Source organism: Cololabis saira, chromosome 1 (genome assembly GCF_033807715.1).
Source record: "Cololabis saira isolate AMF1-May2022 chromosome 1, fColSai1.1, whole genome shotgun sequence".
Lineage (NCBI taxonomy): Eukaryota > Metazoa > Chordata > Actinopteri > Beloniformes > Belonidae > Cololabis > Cololabis saira.
The window spans coordinates 29,999,185-30,013,031 of record NC_084587.1 but is presented as its reverse complement, the minus strand read 5'-3'; the positions used below and the strand labels follow the sequence as shown (position 1 = coordinate 30,013,031).

The 13,847-nt window shown below is 39.2% G+C and overlaps 2 protein-coding genes across 4 annotated transcripts in view; one reads left to right on the top strand and one right to left on the bottom strand.

Moving 5' to 3' along the window:
• The window catches only part of ncf4 (neutrophil cytosolic factor 4), a 39,406-nt gene extending 39,034 nt beyond the window's left edge, over window positions 1-372 (bottom strand). The window contains exon 1 of one of the 2 annotated variants that reach the window (XM_061720617.1): window positions 131-372. In XM_061720617.1, the coding sequence (XP_061576601.1) occupies window positions 131-137 (7 nt within the window). In that variant the 5' untranslated portion in view covers window positions 138-372. The remainder of the gene's footprint in view (window positions 1-130) is intronic. The other variant, XM_061720621.1, reaches the window with a different exon arrangement.
• Window positions 1-13,847, top strand: part of LOC133442628 (parvalbumin-7-like) — a 470,342-nt gene that overhangs the window by 448,887 nt on the left and 7,608 nt on the right. The window lies entirely within an intron of this gene.

Below are 13,847 nucleotides of genomic sequence, written 5' to 3'. Positions count from 1 at the left end.
CTACGCAGCTGACAGTCCTCTGCTAGTTTCATTACCCTGTTCATCATAACCCAGATTCAAATAAATATAAAGAGTACCCAAATTAAACATAGCCTACACTAGTTTACATGACTCCTATTGAAACACTCACCTTTCATCTCGCAGCTGCGTAAGTAGTGACATTATTGAGCTGCAGAATCAGGACGAACCCGGACTTCAGCAGGAGCAGCCTCTCAGAGCTGCAGCCGCACCACAGCTGCACGGCGTCTGCAGAGTTTTCACCAAGTTTTCCGCAACAGTGCAGAAACAGCCATCGTTCAGGAAGCGCGAGTTCCCTAAAACGAGATGAAACGGCGGTGTGTTCAGCCGGCCGTGCAGATGTTCCGCGTGTTTTTGCAAGGGCGGGGAAAGTTCACTCGAGGCGAGGCAAGTCAGTGGCGAATATCAAAGTTGTAAGACCTGATCATGCGGTGGCAGGTGGAGTAAGTGAAACATGTGACCGACATCTGACGTGCTGTATATCATAGTAGGCTGACAGGAAAATGATCAGGCTGTGATTTGAATGTATGAATCTCAAGTTTTCCTTTACCGCTGTTTTCAACGTGACACCTATCAATCAATCACATTTTATTTGTATAGCACCTTTCATACATGAAATACAAAGTGCTTAACATTTTTGACTGAAAAATAAGCATAATAAAAACTAAAATAAAAACTGGGAGACCAATGCACACTGACATACAATATAGTTAATAAAAAAAATGATAAAAGTTCAAGAATTAAGGCTAAAAAAATAGTCAGTCCACAACAATACAATATAATAATAATAAAAACATTACAAGAAATAGATAAATAAATAAAACAAATACCTCTAAAAAATGCTAAACAGAATAAAACTATAACATTTGATGCTACATAAAAGCCAGACCAAAGAGTTTTTAGTCTACGTTTAAAAATGTCCACATTTCCAGCTCCTCTCAGATCCTCCTAAAGGCTCACACACAGGAGGCCAACAGAAAAGAACATTGTAGGACATGCATCTATACATAATGTCCTGAGTCTATCATCCTCATACAGTTAAAAATGGCTATTCTTAAAATAAAGAACAATGTAACTTAGTTTTGCATGGGTTCTCTGTGCCACTGAAGTCACATTTCACTATAACCTTTTATTTTTTACATTAAGTATGGGAACCTCAGCAAACTCAGAATTTAGCTTTTTATTGATCATTTTTAAAGCACTTCAAAAACCACGTCAGTGGTATTACCGTCAACCTTGGCCAGTGGTTCGATTTCCAGTCTCCCCGTGTGTTGAAATGTCCCTGTGCAAGAGACGGAAGTTACACATTGCCCATGACATGTTTATCCATTTAAAATGGTAGAGACCAAAAATAGTGTTGCAAATTTGATAATACACTTATGTTATGCAGCTCAGCATGTGGTACTGTAAGTTTCACTGCACTTAACACCATCTGGACCAGTTTCTGTACCGTTAGTTATGGATGGATCCTTTCATGAAGGGAAAGCTCCACCGTTTCTGTGGTGCTGATACAAAAAAACAGGGACAGGACTTCCTCTGTTAGAGGGTGTGAAGGTCCCTGCAATGTAGACAGAATAAATCAGGGCACTTCCTCTAGTAGACCTTTTAGCAATTAGAATTTATTTTGAATCCTGAAACACCTCAAGAGAAGTGTTATTTATTTTAAAAAGCCCAAGATGAGAATGTCATGCCCTGCAAACCACCAATATCTTGATATGAGATGTTGGTGGTTTCCTTCCTTCAAGCTGATTTTCAGGACTAATCACAGTTGTGTAAATTTTTCAGTTGCAGATATCTGCACAAGGGCATTACACTCGGTACTGGAAGTTTTGTTCGTTGCACATATTCAAAAGTCCAGTACAACTGTCACAATTATTGTCTTTTGCACTAAAGAAGAACAATAAAAGTCACAATCAAACTGAAACAAAACAAAAGGTGAAACATACACTGGAGCTTTTAAAATTGCTCATAAATCCCAATAGATGTTAAGGCAAGGCAAGGCAAGTTTATTTATATAGCACAATTCAACACACAAGGTAATTCAAAGTGCTTTACATCGACATTAAAAGCGGCAAGACATAATTAGACAGTAAATAACAAATAGAATGAAATAAAGTTATGAATAAAATGATAAGAAAAGAAGTAAAATAATAAAAAGCACAAGTTGTTAAAAATAAGGGCAGTAGAGTACAGCAGGTAAGTATTTCATTTAGGAGTACGCTTGAGTAAACAGTAATGTTTATAACCCTGATTTAAAGGAGCTGACAGTTGGAGCAGACCTCAGGTCTACAGGAAGTTTGTTCCACCGGTGAGGAGCAGAATAACTGAACGCTGCCTCACCTTGCTTGATTCTGGTTCTTGAGACACAACAAACTAGATCCAGATGAACCTCAGGGGTCTGGGAGCTTCATAGGAACTAACAGATCCAGCATGTATTTTGGTCCAAGACCATTCAGTGCTTTGTAGACCAGCAGTAAGATTTTAAACTCTGTCTTTTGACTCACTGGAAGCCTGTGTAGCGATTTCATGACCGGTGTAATATGGTCCAGTTTCCTGGTGTTTGTAAGGACTCTGGCGGCAGCGTTCTGGATCAGCTGCAGCTGCCTGATAGATTTCTTGTTAAAGGAGCTGTATGTAAGAGCAATAATAAAACGAATCATAAAATGACCCCGATATGTTAACAGACATTTAAAAATCATGTTCATTTCAAATACTTATGTCACTGACAACAGCACTCAAGCCAGGATATTCCAGTTTAAAAAGAGGAGTTGCAGCCCTCAACTGATGTTTATGTTGTCATTTTTTGTTTTGGCCTGAAGCTCCACCCTCCACCTATCTACCAATCACCAAGTCAGTATTGTTTCTGAAGCTCCACCCTCCACCTATCTCCCAATCACCAAGTCAGTATTGTTTCGGCATCCGGGTTGCCAGCTCGGCTCTAATTATCGCAGCCATGGCAGCCTACGTTCCTGCTGCATTCTGCAGCCTACCTGGCAACCTCTGGTCGGGGGGAGGAGGGGGAGGGTACACGCCGCTCAACAATATTTTGAAAGTGACTGCAGTACCAGTTTTGGCCATTTCTTACAGACGGCTACTTTAAAGGGAAAGTTTCGTTTTTTACAACCTGGACCTTATTTCTGGCATTTTCTATGGTCGTATACTCACCCAGAAAGGTTTGGTGTCATTTGGAGTTCTTCGGAAGATATTAGGAGTTTTGTGCGAGCCGCTTATCCATATAACGGTAGCGAATGGGGGCACAGCGGGACACAGACGATGCAGCGTCTAAATAACACATTATTGCCGCGAAACTAGTTCATTTATTTTGCCCACTCTTGCTACATCTTAGTCCCCAGGTTTTTATTCAGTTAAACACATAATAACTCACAAACAACAAGGAAATCAGTTTGTAAACAAGACCTCTGACCTGCATGACGTCATCTCTGTGCGCGCATACCAGACACAGCTCTGTGTACAGCTGGAGTTCGCTACTGTTAGTTTACTGTTAGTTATTTGAAACATGTCTGAATATTTGTCAAATTCTGAGGTTGTGGACGACGACTTTGAATATGATGGACGTCCTTACCGTTTTCTATTCTAAGTTACCGTTTTAAGTCTAGCTGTACCTGTCCTGGATGCGTGCACAGAGATGACGTCATGCAGGTCAGAGGTCTTGTTCTAACTTAAACTTCTTAAGTTTAAGTTAACATGTACAGACTTGGATCTTATTCTCTCTAGTGGGGAATCATATTGACCAAGGAAAATGGGTTATTGCGTAAAAGGAAAAAGAAAAGTTTTGAAGTTCACCCACTCTGACTGTACATGTACATGTAAGTACGAACCATGAGCCAGAACTAAAGTCAAAATAGATTTGAAGATGGTAAGGATGATTAAAAAAAAATCAACCAACTGCTTAAAGGAGCTTGAGGCTCCTTTTAAGAAATGAGACTCTCTAGCGCCACCCTTCACCATGACGGCCGTCGGGGGTACTGCAGCCAACAGTGAAGCCGGCACGGGAGAACGGGGAGAACGCACATGCAGCGTCATGTGACGTCACATCCGCAGCCCAGCGCGGGAAATTTGGGACCGAATTGCAGCACATTTTGCAGCACACAGCCTGTTCAAGGCAAAGGAGAGATACACTAGAGGGCTCATTCTTTTGGGTTTGGAACGCTTCATCTGACATTATTACTAGAAAACTTAAAATGTATACGGATTTTTTTCATAAATCCTGCCACAATCCGGCCTCAAGCTCCTTTAATTGGTCATCCACTAATATTTCCTCTGTATTTTCATAAAATGACTGAAAAATAAATATGGATGGTCATTTAAACTTTGGTAAAATGTCAAGACTAAGACTTTTGCACATAGAGAGAGAGAACTGCAGGCTCTGAAAGAAACATCAAAAGAAATAATTTAGTAATTAGTTGTTTGCTGCTGTATTAAGGTTTTAAGTGTCACATACAGCAATTTAAATTCTAATTAAAAAAATGAAAGAGGAAATGTGTTATTTTTTTTTTGTTTGTTCAATTTTTTCAATTGGATTTTCACATGGGGCAGCACGGTGGCTTGGTAGTTAGCACTGTTTCCTCACAGCAAGAAGGTTCCTGGTTCAACTCCCAGGCCCAACGGGGGTCTTTCTGTGTGGAGTTTGCATGTTCTCCCCGTGCTTGCGTGGGTTCCCTCCGGGTACTCCGGCTTCCTCCCACAGTCCAAAAACATGTGTAGTAGGTTAATTGGTGATTATAAATTACCCGTAGGTGTGAGTGTGTCTGGTTGTGTGTTTATATGTGGCCCTGTGATGGACTGGCGACCTGTCCAGGGTGTAACACCCCTGCCTCTCGCCTGTGATGAGCTGGGATAGGCTCCAGCAGACCCCCCTGACCCTGCAAAGGATAAAGCAGGTATAGATAATGGATAGATGGATGGATTTTCACAAGTTACTTTTAAGCCAGTGTCATTCCTGCACTTTCGAAAGAGCGTGGGAATGATGGAACAAAGTGTTCATCATCTAAGCTGGATGCTCAGCAAATAGACGGTCATGTCTGTCACCTGTTTAAGTCAAGCACTGTGTCAATCCATTCTTCTTCATCATCTGAAACATAATGTGCACATTCCCTAAAGCACAAGTTTCTGTACAGAAACATATAAGGACTCCGTGTTGACATATTTTCTTCTCCTCCTGTTACTGTAATATTCATTGCTTGCGAAAACCAAAAAGAGATGATACAACAAAACAGGCAGCACAGTGAGTTGGTGGTTAGCACCGTTGTCTCACATCAAGAAGGTTCCGGGTTTAAATCCCAGCAGGGGTCCTTCTGTGTGCAGTTTGCATGTTCTCCCTGTGGTTGCGTGGGTTTTCCATGGGTACTCTAGCTCCCTCCCACAGTCCAGAGACATGCATGTTAGGTTGACTGGTGATTCCAAATTACTCTTAGGAGTGTGTGATGTTTGTCTATATGTGGCCCCACAATGGCCGGGCGACCTGTCTAGGTGCCCGGTGAGTGCTGCAAAAGTCTCCTGCAGATTCCTGTGACCCTCCGTTGGAATTAGCGGGTATAGATGATGGATGGATTCAACTAATCACATCTGTTCAACACATTAAAGTTGATGTTCACTGGTTTTAACACTAGATGTCAGTAGAGTTGTTGACGTGCTCAAGTAGGACGTGCATGTGAGAGAGAGAGAACAGGATTTAATGTCTAGTCTAAAATAGTTTCTTTAGAGTACAAATGGAATGCAAGTTATTGATCACACATACAGGTCTTGGTTTATCTGATCTCTTTTTGTGTTGTAATTTTTGGTAAATCACACAGAATTTCAAGGCCTAGCAAACCACCCACTCAGAGTTGCAGTTGCTGCAGAGCAACAAATCCACAGTTATGTCAAGCTTTCATAAAGTAACACGACTTTCTATCTTTAACACCTAATTCAGAACATCAGTGATTCCTCTGAATAAAGAGATCATCAAAATTAAAAAAGCAAAGAGATTACTGAAGGTGCATGCTTGTTAATGTGCTCATAAGAATATATTCCCTTACTCACGCCAACTGCTTCAAACTCTCACTTTTTATTTTCACTTATAGTCTTTCCATTCGGGTGAGAGAGCAGGGAGACGGTAAGATGCTTGAGCAGCTAGTCAGCTACAAGAAAAGCGTTCCAGAGAGTGAGTGTGTGTGGATGCTTGCGGGAAAGGAACTGTGTAGGTGTAAATATTTGCAGGAAAAATCGAATGCCAAGTAAATTTGTATGCCAGCAGAAGATGGAAACAAGGAGCGCAATCGGGTGCAGTGGTACATAAACATATGTGTGAGTGCGTATGAATGCTGCTCATATTGACTCCATATCCATTTTCACATAGCCTGCGATGGATCCCTTGAAATGCTGCTCGTGTAACAGATCATCACCAGCCACGAATTACTGAGGCCTTTTTCAAGGGTGTATTTATCTTCAAGGTCAGGCCAGCTGCCGGAGTCTGTTGTGCCCGAGCGAGTGTATTTGTGTAAGACAATCTGAGGATTGTGAATGCATATACAATGTTTGTGTGAGCGTTTTTCTGAACAAAAGTGTATGGTAACTGCTGTATATAGTTTGTATAGCCCTGAAATGTAACCCTGAAACAGAAGAGCACTGTAAAATGTATGCTGTTGAAATATAATAGCCATTAAGTTGACAGGAACCAACACAGAAACACACACGCGGAAACAGAAGAAGTGACACTGACAGAACATCTCAGCAAGTACATGGTTTGTGTTTACTAGATTGACAGCTGGTTACCATAACAATATCATAGGAGAGACTGAAAGCTGAAGAGCTAAAGCCAAGCAGTTACTAAACATGAGCTTTTTATGTCACATGCATTAAATCTCATGACACAGCTGGAAACCTAAACTGCAGTCTGAAATCTCCCACTTGAAAAACTTTACATGCACCAAAGCTAGGTATAAATAAATAAAAAAGCATGTTCACGATTAGAAGAGAGTCTAAATTAGGCCGTTCGGGGGCGCAGTGGGTTGAAGAAGGTCTAATAATTAAAGGGCTAAGATATCTGCTTGAGCCTTATGCAATGTATGCAACATTAAAATCAGTTGTATTTTACTGACATCAGTGAAATACTGTAGATGAGAGTGAACTAAACTGGACACAATAAAGCCCCTTTGAACTGAGGGGAACTGCAATCAACCTGACAGTTATTGGTGGTTTTGTCATTGTCAGTGACTTCCTCTGCAAGAAAACATTCTATCTATCATTAATGAAACACTCAGTTACATTCAGTTTTAAAACTAAATGTGTATTTTCTTTTTTTATCTAAAATCTTTGTCATATATATAACATCCAAATGGCAGTAATCTCCCTAGTTTGTCTCTTCAGAGCTCTGCCTAGAGACAGATTAAGTTACAATCCTGACTGACAAAGCTCATTGAGTCCACTGTAAAAGCACATATTTGATATCCCTTTTCTTCATCTCTGCCTCTGAACAAAGACACTGGGGTCCCCTTCGTTTATTTTTAGGGCCAATATTATGGAGTAAGATAACTTCCAAAAAGATGTGTCCATGTTATAACTATTCGTATTCGTAATGATAAACATTTGTATGTAAATAAAAAAGTTGTACCCAAAATTCTGCTGTCACACACATGAGTCTGATAAATTATTAGGGTTAGGATTGTTTTTATGTGAGTATGAATCTAAAAGCTGTGAGTGCAAAGTCTTGTGAATACAACTCTAATTTCTACGACTACGAGTCTTCACTGTGAACACGAATTCAAGTTTATGGGTACGAGTCGAAAAACTGTTGAAATGACGTCACAGGCAGGTCAAAGCATAGACATAAGAAAAATAGAGAAACATATTTTCTCATCAACAAAACATAATTTTAAATTATTTTATTGTCTGAAAAATTGTTCAAATGTTATTTTATTGTCTGAAAAATGGTTCAAATATGTTATTTTGTTATTCGAAAAATTTTAAATGTGTTTTGTTGATCTATTTTTCTATAGACCCCTTTCCGTGTTTGTAAACAAGTATGACGTAGGCATGCTGCGCGCGCATTGTTGCGGCAGAAAGACGGAGTTCATGACAGTTTACACCAGCCGATTGACGGAAAAAGATCGTGGAAATTACGTTACTAAACTAACTTTGGCAGATGGAAAGCAACTTCCTTCCCGGAGGAAGATATCACAAAGTGGCCCGATGTCCAATGGCCGGATATTCATCTGTATTTGGTTGAGAAACCTAGTGTTTACACTCAGGAGAAGCTGTGACACTGTCAGCAGCTGTCACAGCTGAAGTTTGTAAAGAATTATGACAGTCAACTGAATGTATTTTATACACTAGACATTTTAAGTTATTTTATTATTTAATATTTATTTAATTTATCTTATTATTTTTGTTAATTTACTGTGTCCCCTTTGTTTCTTAATGAGTTTCATTAAGCATTGCCTTTGAATGAAAGCCATGTCATGTGTACCTTTGCCTGTGCTGGCTGAATGAAGTTGATAGTTATTTAAAAAATAAATAAAAATTAAAAATTATATGAGCTTTATTGTCCATCCTGCATTTCACATTATCACCAGTAATTTACAGAAACCTATTCCCACTAATATGATAAAAAGAAAAACATTAAAAGGGATATAATGCAAAATACTGTTTTTTAAAACTTAGTTCATTATTTTTAGGTAAATTCATTATTTTTATTGGAGGGTTTGTGGGGATGAATATATCTATAATATACCTGAGTTTGATAAACAACACATATAGTGAATATATGTATATTTGTGCAGCATATTTACAGCTGTGGAAGTTGGATGTTTGTAGCTTTAAAAAGAGAAAATAATCAATAAATTTACACAATCAGTGAGAAAAAACAAATAACTCCGGTAGTTTATTAGCAAAATTTTAATAGTCAAGTAAATCATTAATGGCTGATATTCAATTCATAGTCACAGCTCCAAATCACTGATGAGAAAATAAAAAAATGTCAAGACGTGATGTTATTATTCAGAACCCTTGTTTCTTAGATTTTTTCGGAACAACACTTTTGCTAAGGTTTGTGAGACTAGCACACACAATAACAATATCATCATTATTCCTCTGGGAATTGCAAAAAATGTATGTTCCTCAGGATTTCGATTTGTACACCCATACACACAACAGCTGGTGGGCATGTTGTTCTTCTATAACGTTACTGCAACTCCAAAAACGCAATTTAAGAAACAAATCTTCCCTCGCTCTATTCAAACTCATACAACTTCTGCCGCTCTTCTGCCGCAACAATGCGCGCGCATCCTGTGATGATGTAGGCTGGAAAGGGGTCTATATTTTTCTTATTTTTGTATTTCTTGCCACATCCAATATGGTGGCGACGTTGACGCCATATTGGATGTGGCAGTTGGCTCAGCACTCGATGGGGCGTCTACGTATATATGTCTATGCTTTGACCTGCCTGTGACGTCATTTCAACAGTTTTTCGACTCGTACCCATAAACTTGAATTCGTGTTCACAGTGAAGACTCGTAGTCGTAGAAATTAGAGTTGTATTCACAAGACTTTGCACTCACAGCTTTTAGATTCATACTTACATAAAAACAATCCTAATCCTAATAATTTATCAGACTCATGTGTGTGACAGCAGAATTTTGGGTACAACTTTTTTATTTACATACAAATGTTTATCATTACGAATATGAATAGTTATAACATGGACACATCTTTTTGGAAGTTATCTTACTCCATACAATATCTGCTACTCTTTGGGTGAACCGACAAGGGATACCCCTGTGATATTGGTATGACGCACATATAAACAGCTAACACTTCTAGCGTCCCCTACCATGACCTCACGCACCACCTGTTGCTGAATCCCGGGCTGGTCACTAAGAACACATTCAATTCTTCTAAACCATGTCTGTCACTGTGCTTCTCACTCGCTCTCTATTTTCAGTTTGATCTGTTGAGCACAAGTACAGTACATGTACAGGTGCATACATGTTTTGTTTCTTTAATGTTTTAGATTAGATTTTCTCCTTTATGCGAATAGTAATCTATTCTCCGCTTTCCAAGGGTCAATTATGCTCTTTAATTATGACTTATTAGTTGTTTTCAGTACCAAAACTGAAAACTTCTCATTCACCATGCCAATAAAACTTACCCATTCAAATGTGTCTCTGTTGCTCTCCATCTCTACAATATCTTCCCCTCTTGACGCTCTCACCACAACAGTTCTGTCCAGGGTCTTGTGTTCACCACTTCATTCTGCCCATGAACATTTTCGTACAATTCCAGATAGTGCTGATGAAGAGTAATTCAATATAGAGAGAGCTTAGGATGTCTCAGAGAGTTTCAGGGCCAAAAGCTGAGAGGACAGGAGGTCAGTGCAGGTCATGAAGGGACAAAGACCTGTAATTCACTTGCTTATTTTATGATCCGTAGCTTGCCAACACAGTTCCAAAACTATTGAACACCTTCCTGTTTTTTTATTTTTCTCTTTGTTGTTCTCATAATGTGTAAGTTTAAAAATGCAGTTAAATATGCAATTGTTCTGACATTGTTATTGTGGCTGAGTGATTATTGTTGGATTGGATCTCGCCATGGGTCATATTGCTCCACCTAACGTCATTCATGATCAGAATTATTGACCCACTCATGAATTTAGATTACAGTGCTGTACAAACGTGTTTGGCATGCCTATCCTTGTTGTTTTAGCATGGATAACATATTAATTTTCCTCTAATTTGCCTCTCTATGATAAAAACAGAAAACACAGCAACTTGGCTGTCCTAAGCATATGAACCCTTTCCAAAAAAGGAAATATCATGGAAAAGTTGTTTAATTTCCATAATTCCATTCAAGATGTTAAAATTTCATAGATTATAGATTCAGAGCCCACAATTTAAATGATTTCAAGTATTTATTTGTTTATGTTTACATAATTTGGGGTTCCAGCTCATGAAATCCACGAAAACAGGAATTAAAAAAATGTGAATACTGTGAAGAAATTACCATTTACTTCTCAGTTTTTGCAAAAAAAAAAGAGAAAGACATTAGGATCACATTAAACCCAATCAAATTATGGTACTTTAGAAACGATATGTCAATCTTCAATAGTTGGGAATCACTGCCTCGATGTAACAAAGCATTGAGCCAATAAGCCTGTGCAATTGCCTGGAAATTGTGGAAGCCCAGATTTCCGTGATGCTTCCTGTCAGATCTGTTGTTGGGTCTGGCACCCCTCCCGCACCACCCACGACTTTGTATGTCATACCTTTCAAAAGTTATGGCAGAAAAAAGGATCTATCAAATATCAACCAATTAGAAGAAGGGGCGGGGCAAATTTACACCAAATATGTTCAAGGACTCAAAACCGAGTCTGATGACACCACCCACGACTCTTTATATCAAAACATTCAAAAGTTATGGCAGATCAAATATGGACCAATCAGATGAAGGGGCGGCGCGCTTTTTGGCGTCTATCGTCGCCACGGTAACGCTTTTGACTGAGAAAAGTAATGCGCATCGTTGCAGGATCTAGACGCACATTGTGATGTATAACACGCCTGGGTGCACTTTACGGTTTGGGCCGCATTAACGGCCGAAGAAATGGCATAAATTGCGCCAAAATTACACGATTAATTCAAAATGGCCGACTTCCTGTTCGGTTTCGGCCATGGCGCCAAGAGACTTTTCTTTAAAGGAGCATGAGGCTCCTTTAAGAAATGAGACTCATAGCGCCACGACGACCGTCGGGGTTACTGCAGCCAACAGCGAAGCCGGCACGGGAGAACGGGGAGAACTCGCATGCAGCGTCATTTGACGTCACATCCGCAGGACAGCGCGGGAAATTCGGGCCCGGAATTAAAGGAGCCTCATGCTCCTTTAAGTTGCGACATGATACAGGAGTGTACCAATTTCCTGCATGTACGTCAAACAGTATTGTGGGGCTTGAGGCACGAAGTTTTCTAGGGGGCGCTGTTGAGCCATTAGGCCACGCCCATTAATGAAAACCATTAAATATCAACTTTTTGCCAGGCCTGGCTTGCGTGCAAAATTTAGTGACTTTTGGGGCACGTTTAGGGGGGCAAAAAGGCCCTCATTTCGTCGGAAGAAAAATAAAAACGAGAACATCTCCTACAGATACAATAGGGCCTTCGCACTGTAAATGCTCGGGCCCTAATATCATTCAAAATACCTGTATGACAAAGTCTTTGTACTGAGGGAGGATGTGTTTTAGTGTAATTTTGTTCTTAACATTGTGTGGTTTTATTTAGTGCATGTAATACCTTGTAGATGCTATTTTAAATTGACACTACTTGAGCGGCAGCCTTTTTTTTCTGTCAAACCATGTATTTCTTTGTAGTTTTAGATTTTTCTTCTAAGCTTTTTTTTTTGTTTGTTTTTATTTAAAAACTGATTTACTGCATTTTTCCATGCTGGTTTGGATTCAGTTTTACGAGGAAGACTCGTACTGGTAATTCAAAAATTGAAAAAAAAAAGTTGTTTACATCCGGAAGCAGCAGACAGAGAATTCAAAAGAGCAGCTAATGACAAGAAAGAAAAAAAAGGCTTCAGACAGTACAACTGAAGTAGGATAGAAGTGCTTTCAGTGGATGCTAACAGCAGGTTGTGTAATACTGAACATGTTACTGTGAAGACACACCGATGCAGCCCAGACGTTGAATTGTTGACTGTAAGTTTCCATCCACGCTTAGAGAATTCACCTGTGTTACCTTCAGAAGCTGCTTTTGACACCATCAGTACATCGTCATTGCCTTCATGATGATCACTGGAGATTTTGCTGTCACAGATAAATGCTTTGTGGAAGTTGAACAAAGAAGAAAAAACTCAATGTAATCAATCTGATTATTTGTTGTTGTCTTTAAAAAGTATTTTTATGTAATGTGGGTGAATTTGCATGTTTTGAAATGTACAGAACCTCAGGCTGATCTGCAGCACAATGTATTGGTGGCCTGTTTCTCCATTTACTCTGACTAACCAAGATGAATTGGGTCAACTGCCTCAAAAAAAGAAAGAGAGAAAAAAGAGTGAGAGGAAAAGACAAAGACTTTTAGGAACTATATATAGAGAAATTGATAATTAATAAGAATTGGGTTGAGAATGGCAGGGAAACGGAGGAAAAGGAAGAGCCTTGAAAGAGAAATTAGAGTAGCGTTGTGATGAAGGGAGCGATCGTGAAAAAATCATGAGTACATCCTTGGAGTGTGTCAAAATATGTTATTAATAAGTAATCATACAGCCAAATTCTTACAGATAGAAGTGGGTTACGCCAACTTTGATTTCTGATTTTGATCTTCTGACTTTGTTCAGAACGCAGTAGTCAATATTCATGTAAAATTCAATACAGTGCCAGGTTTAGAATATAGAATATATTTATAAAAACTAATCCGTTAATCAAAAGGTCAAAGGATGTGTGTTCAACAGACAGGCAATGGTGCATGATTATCGGAGCAGTCTCTGCCTGAGTCATTTCATGCTAATAAAATCATTTTGAACTCATTCTAAAAGCTACAGATGGCTAACGTTTAGCTAAATCTGTGCTTTCATATTCCATCTCTTACCACTACACCACGATACCACTACAATTCTTACTCGTCAGTTGGTCATTTCACAACATATACCCTTCTTCTGTCCTGATTGTGCAGTATAGGGTGAAGACAGCACTTAAAAGAAGTATTTCGTTGTCATACTGCACTTTAAAGATATTTCTTTTATCTTAACACCCCCTCCCCTCAAAACAGCAACTGTTGCAGTTAGGTAACATAGGCTTCATAATACAAAAATGACTGAATAAATAAGAGGAAAAAGAACAGACATGT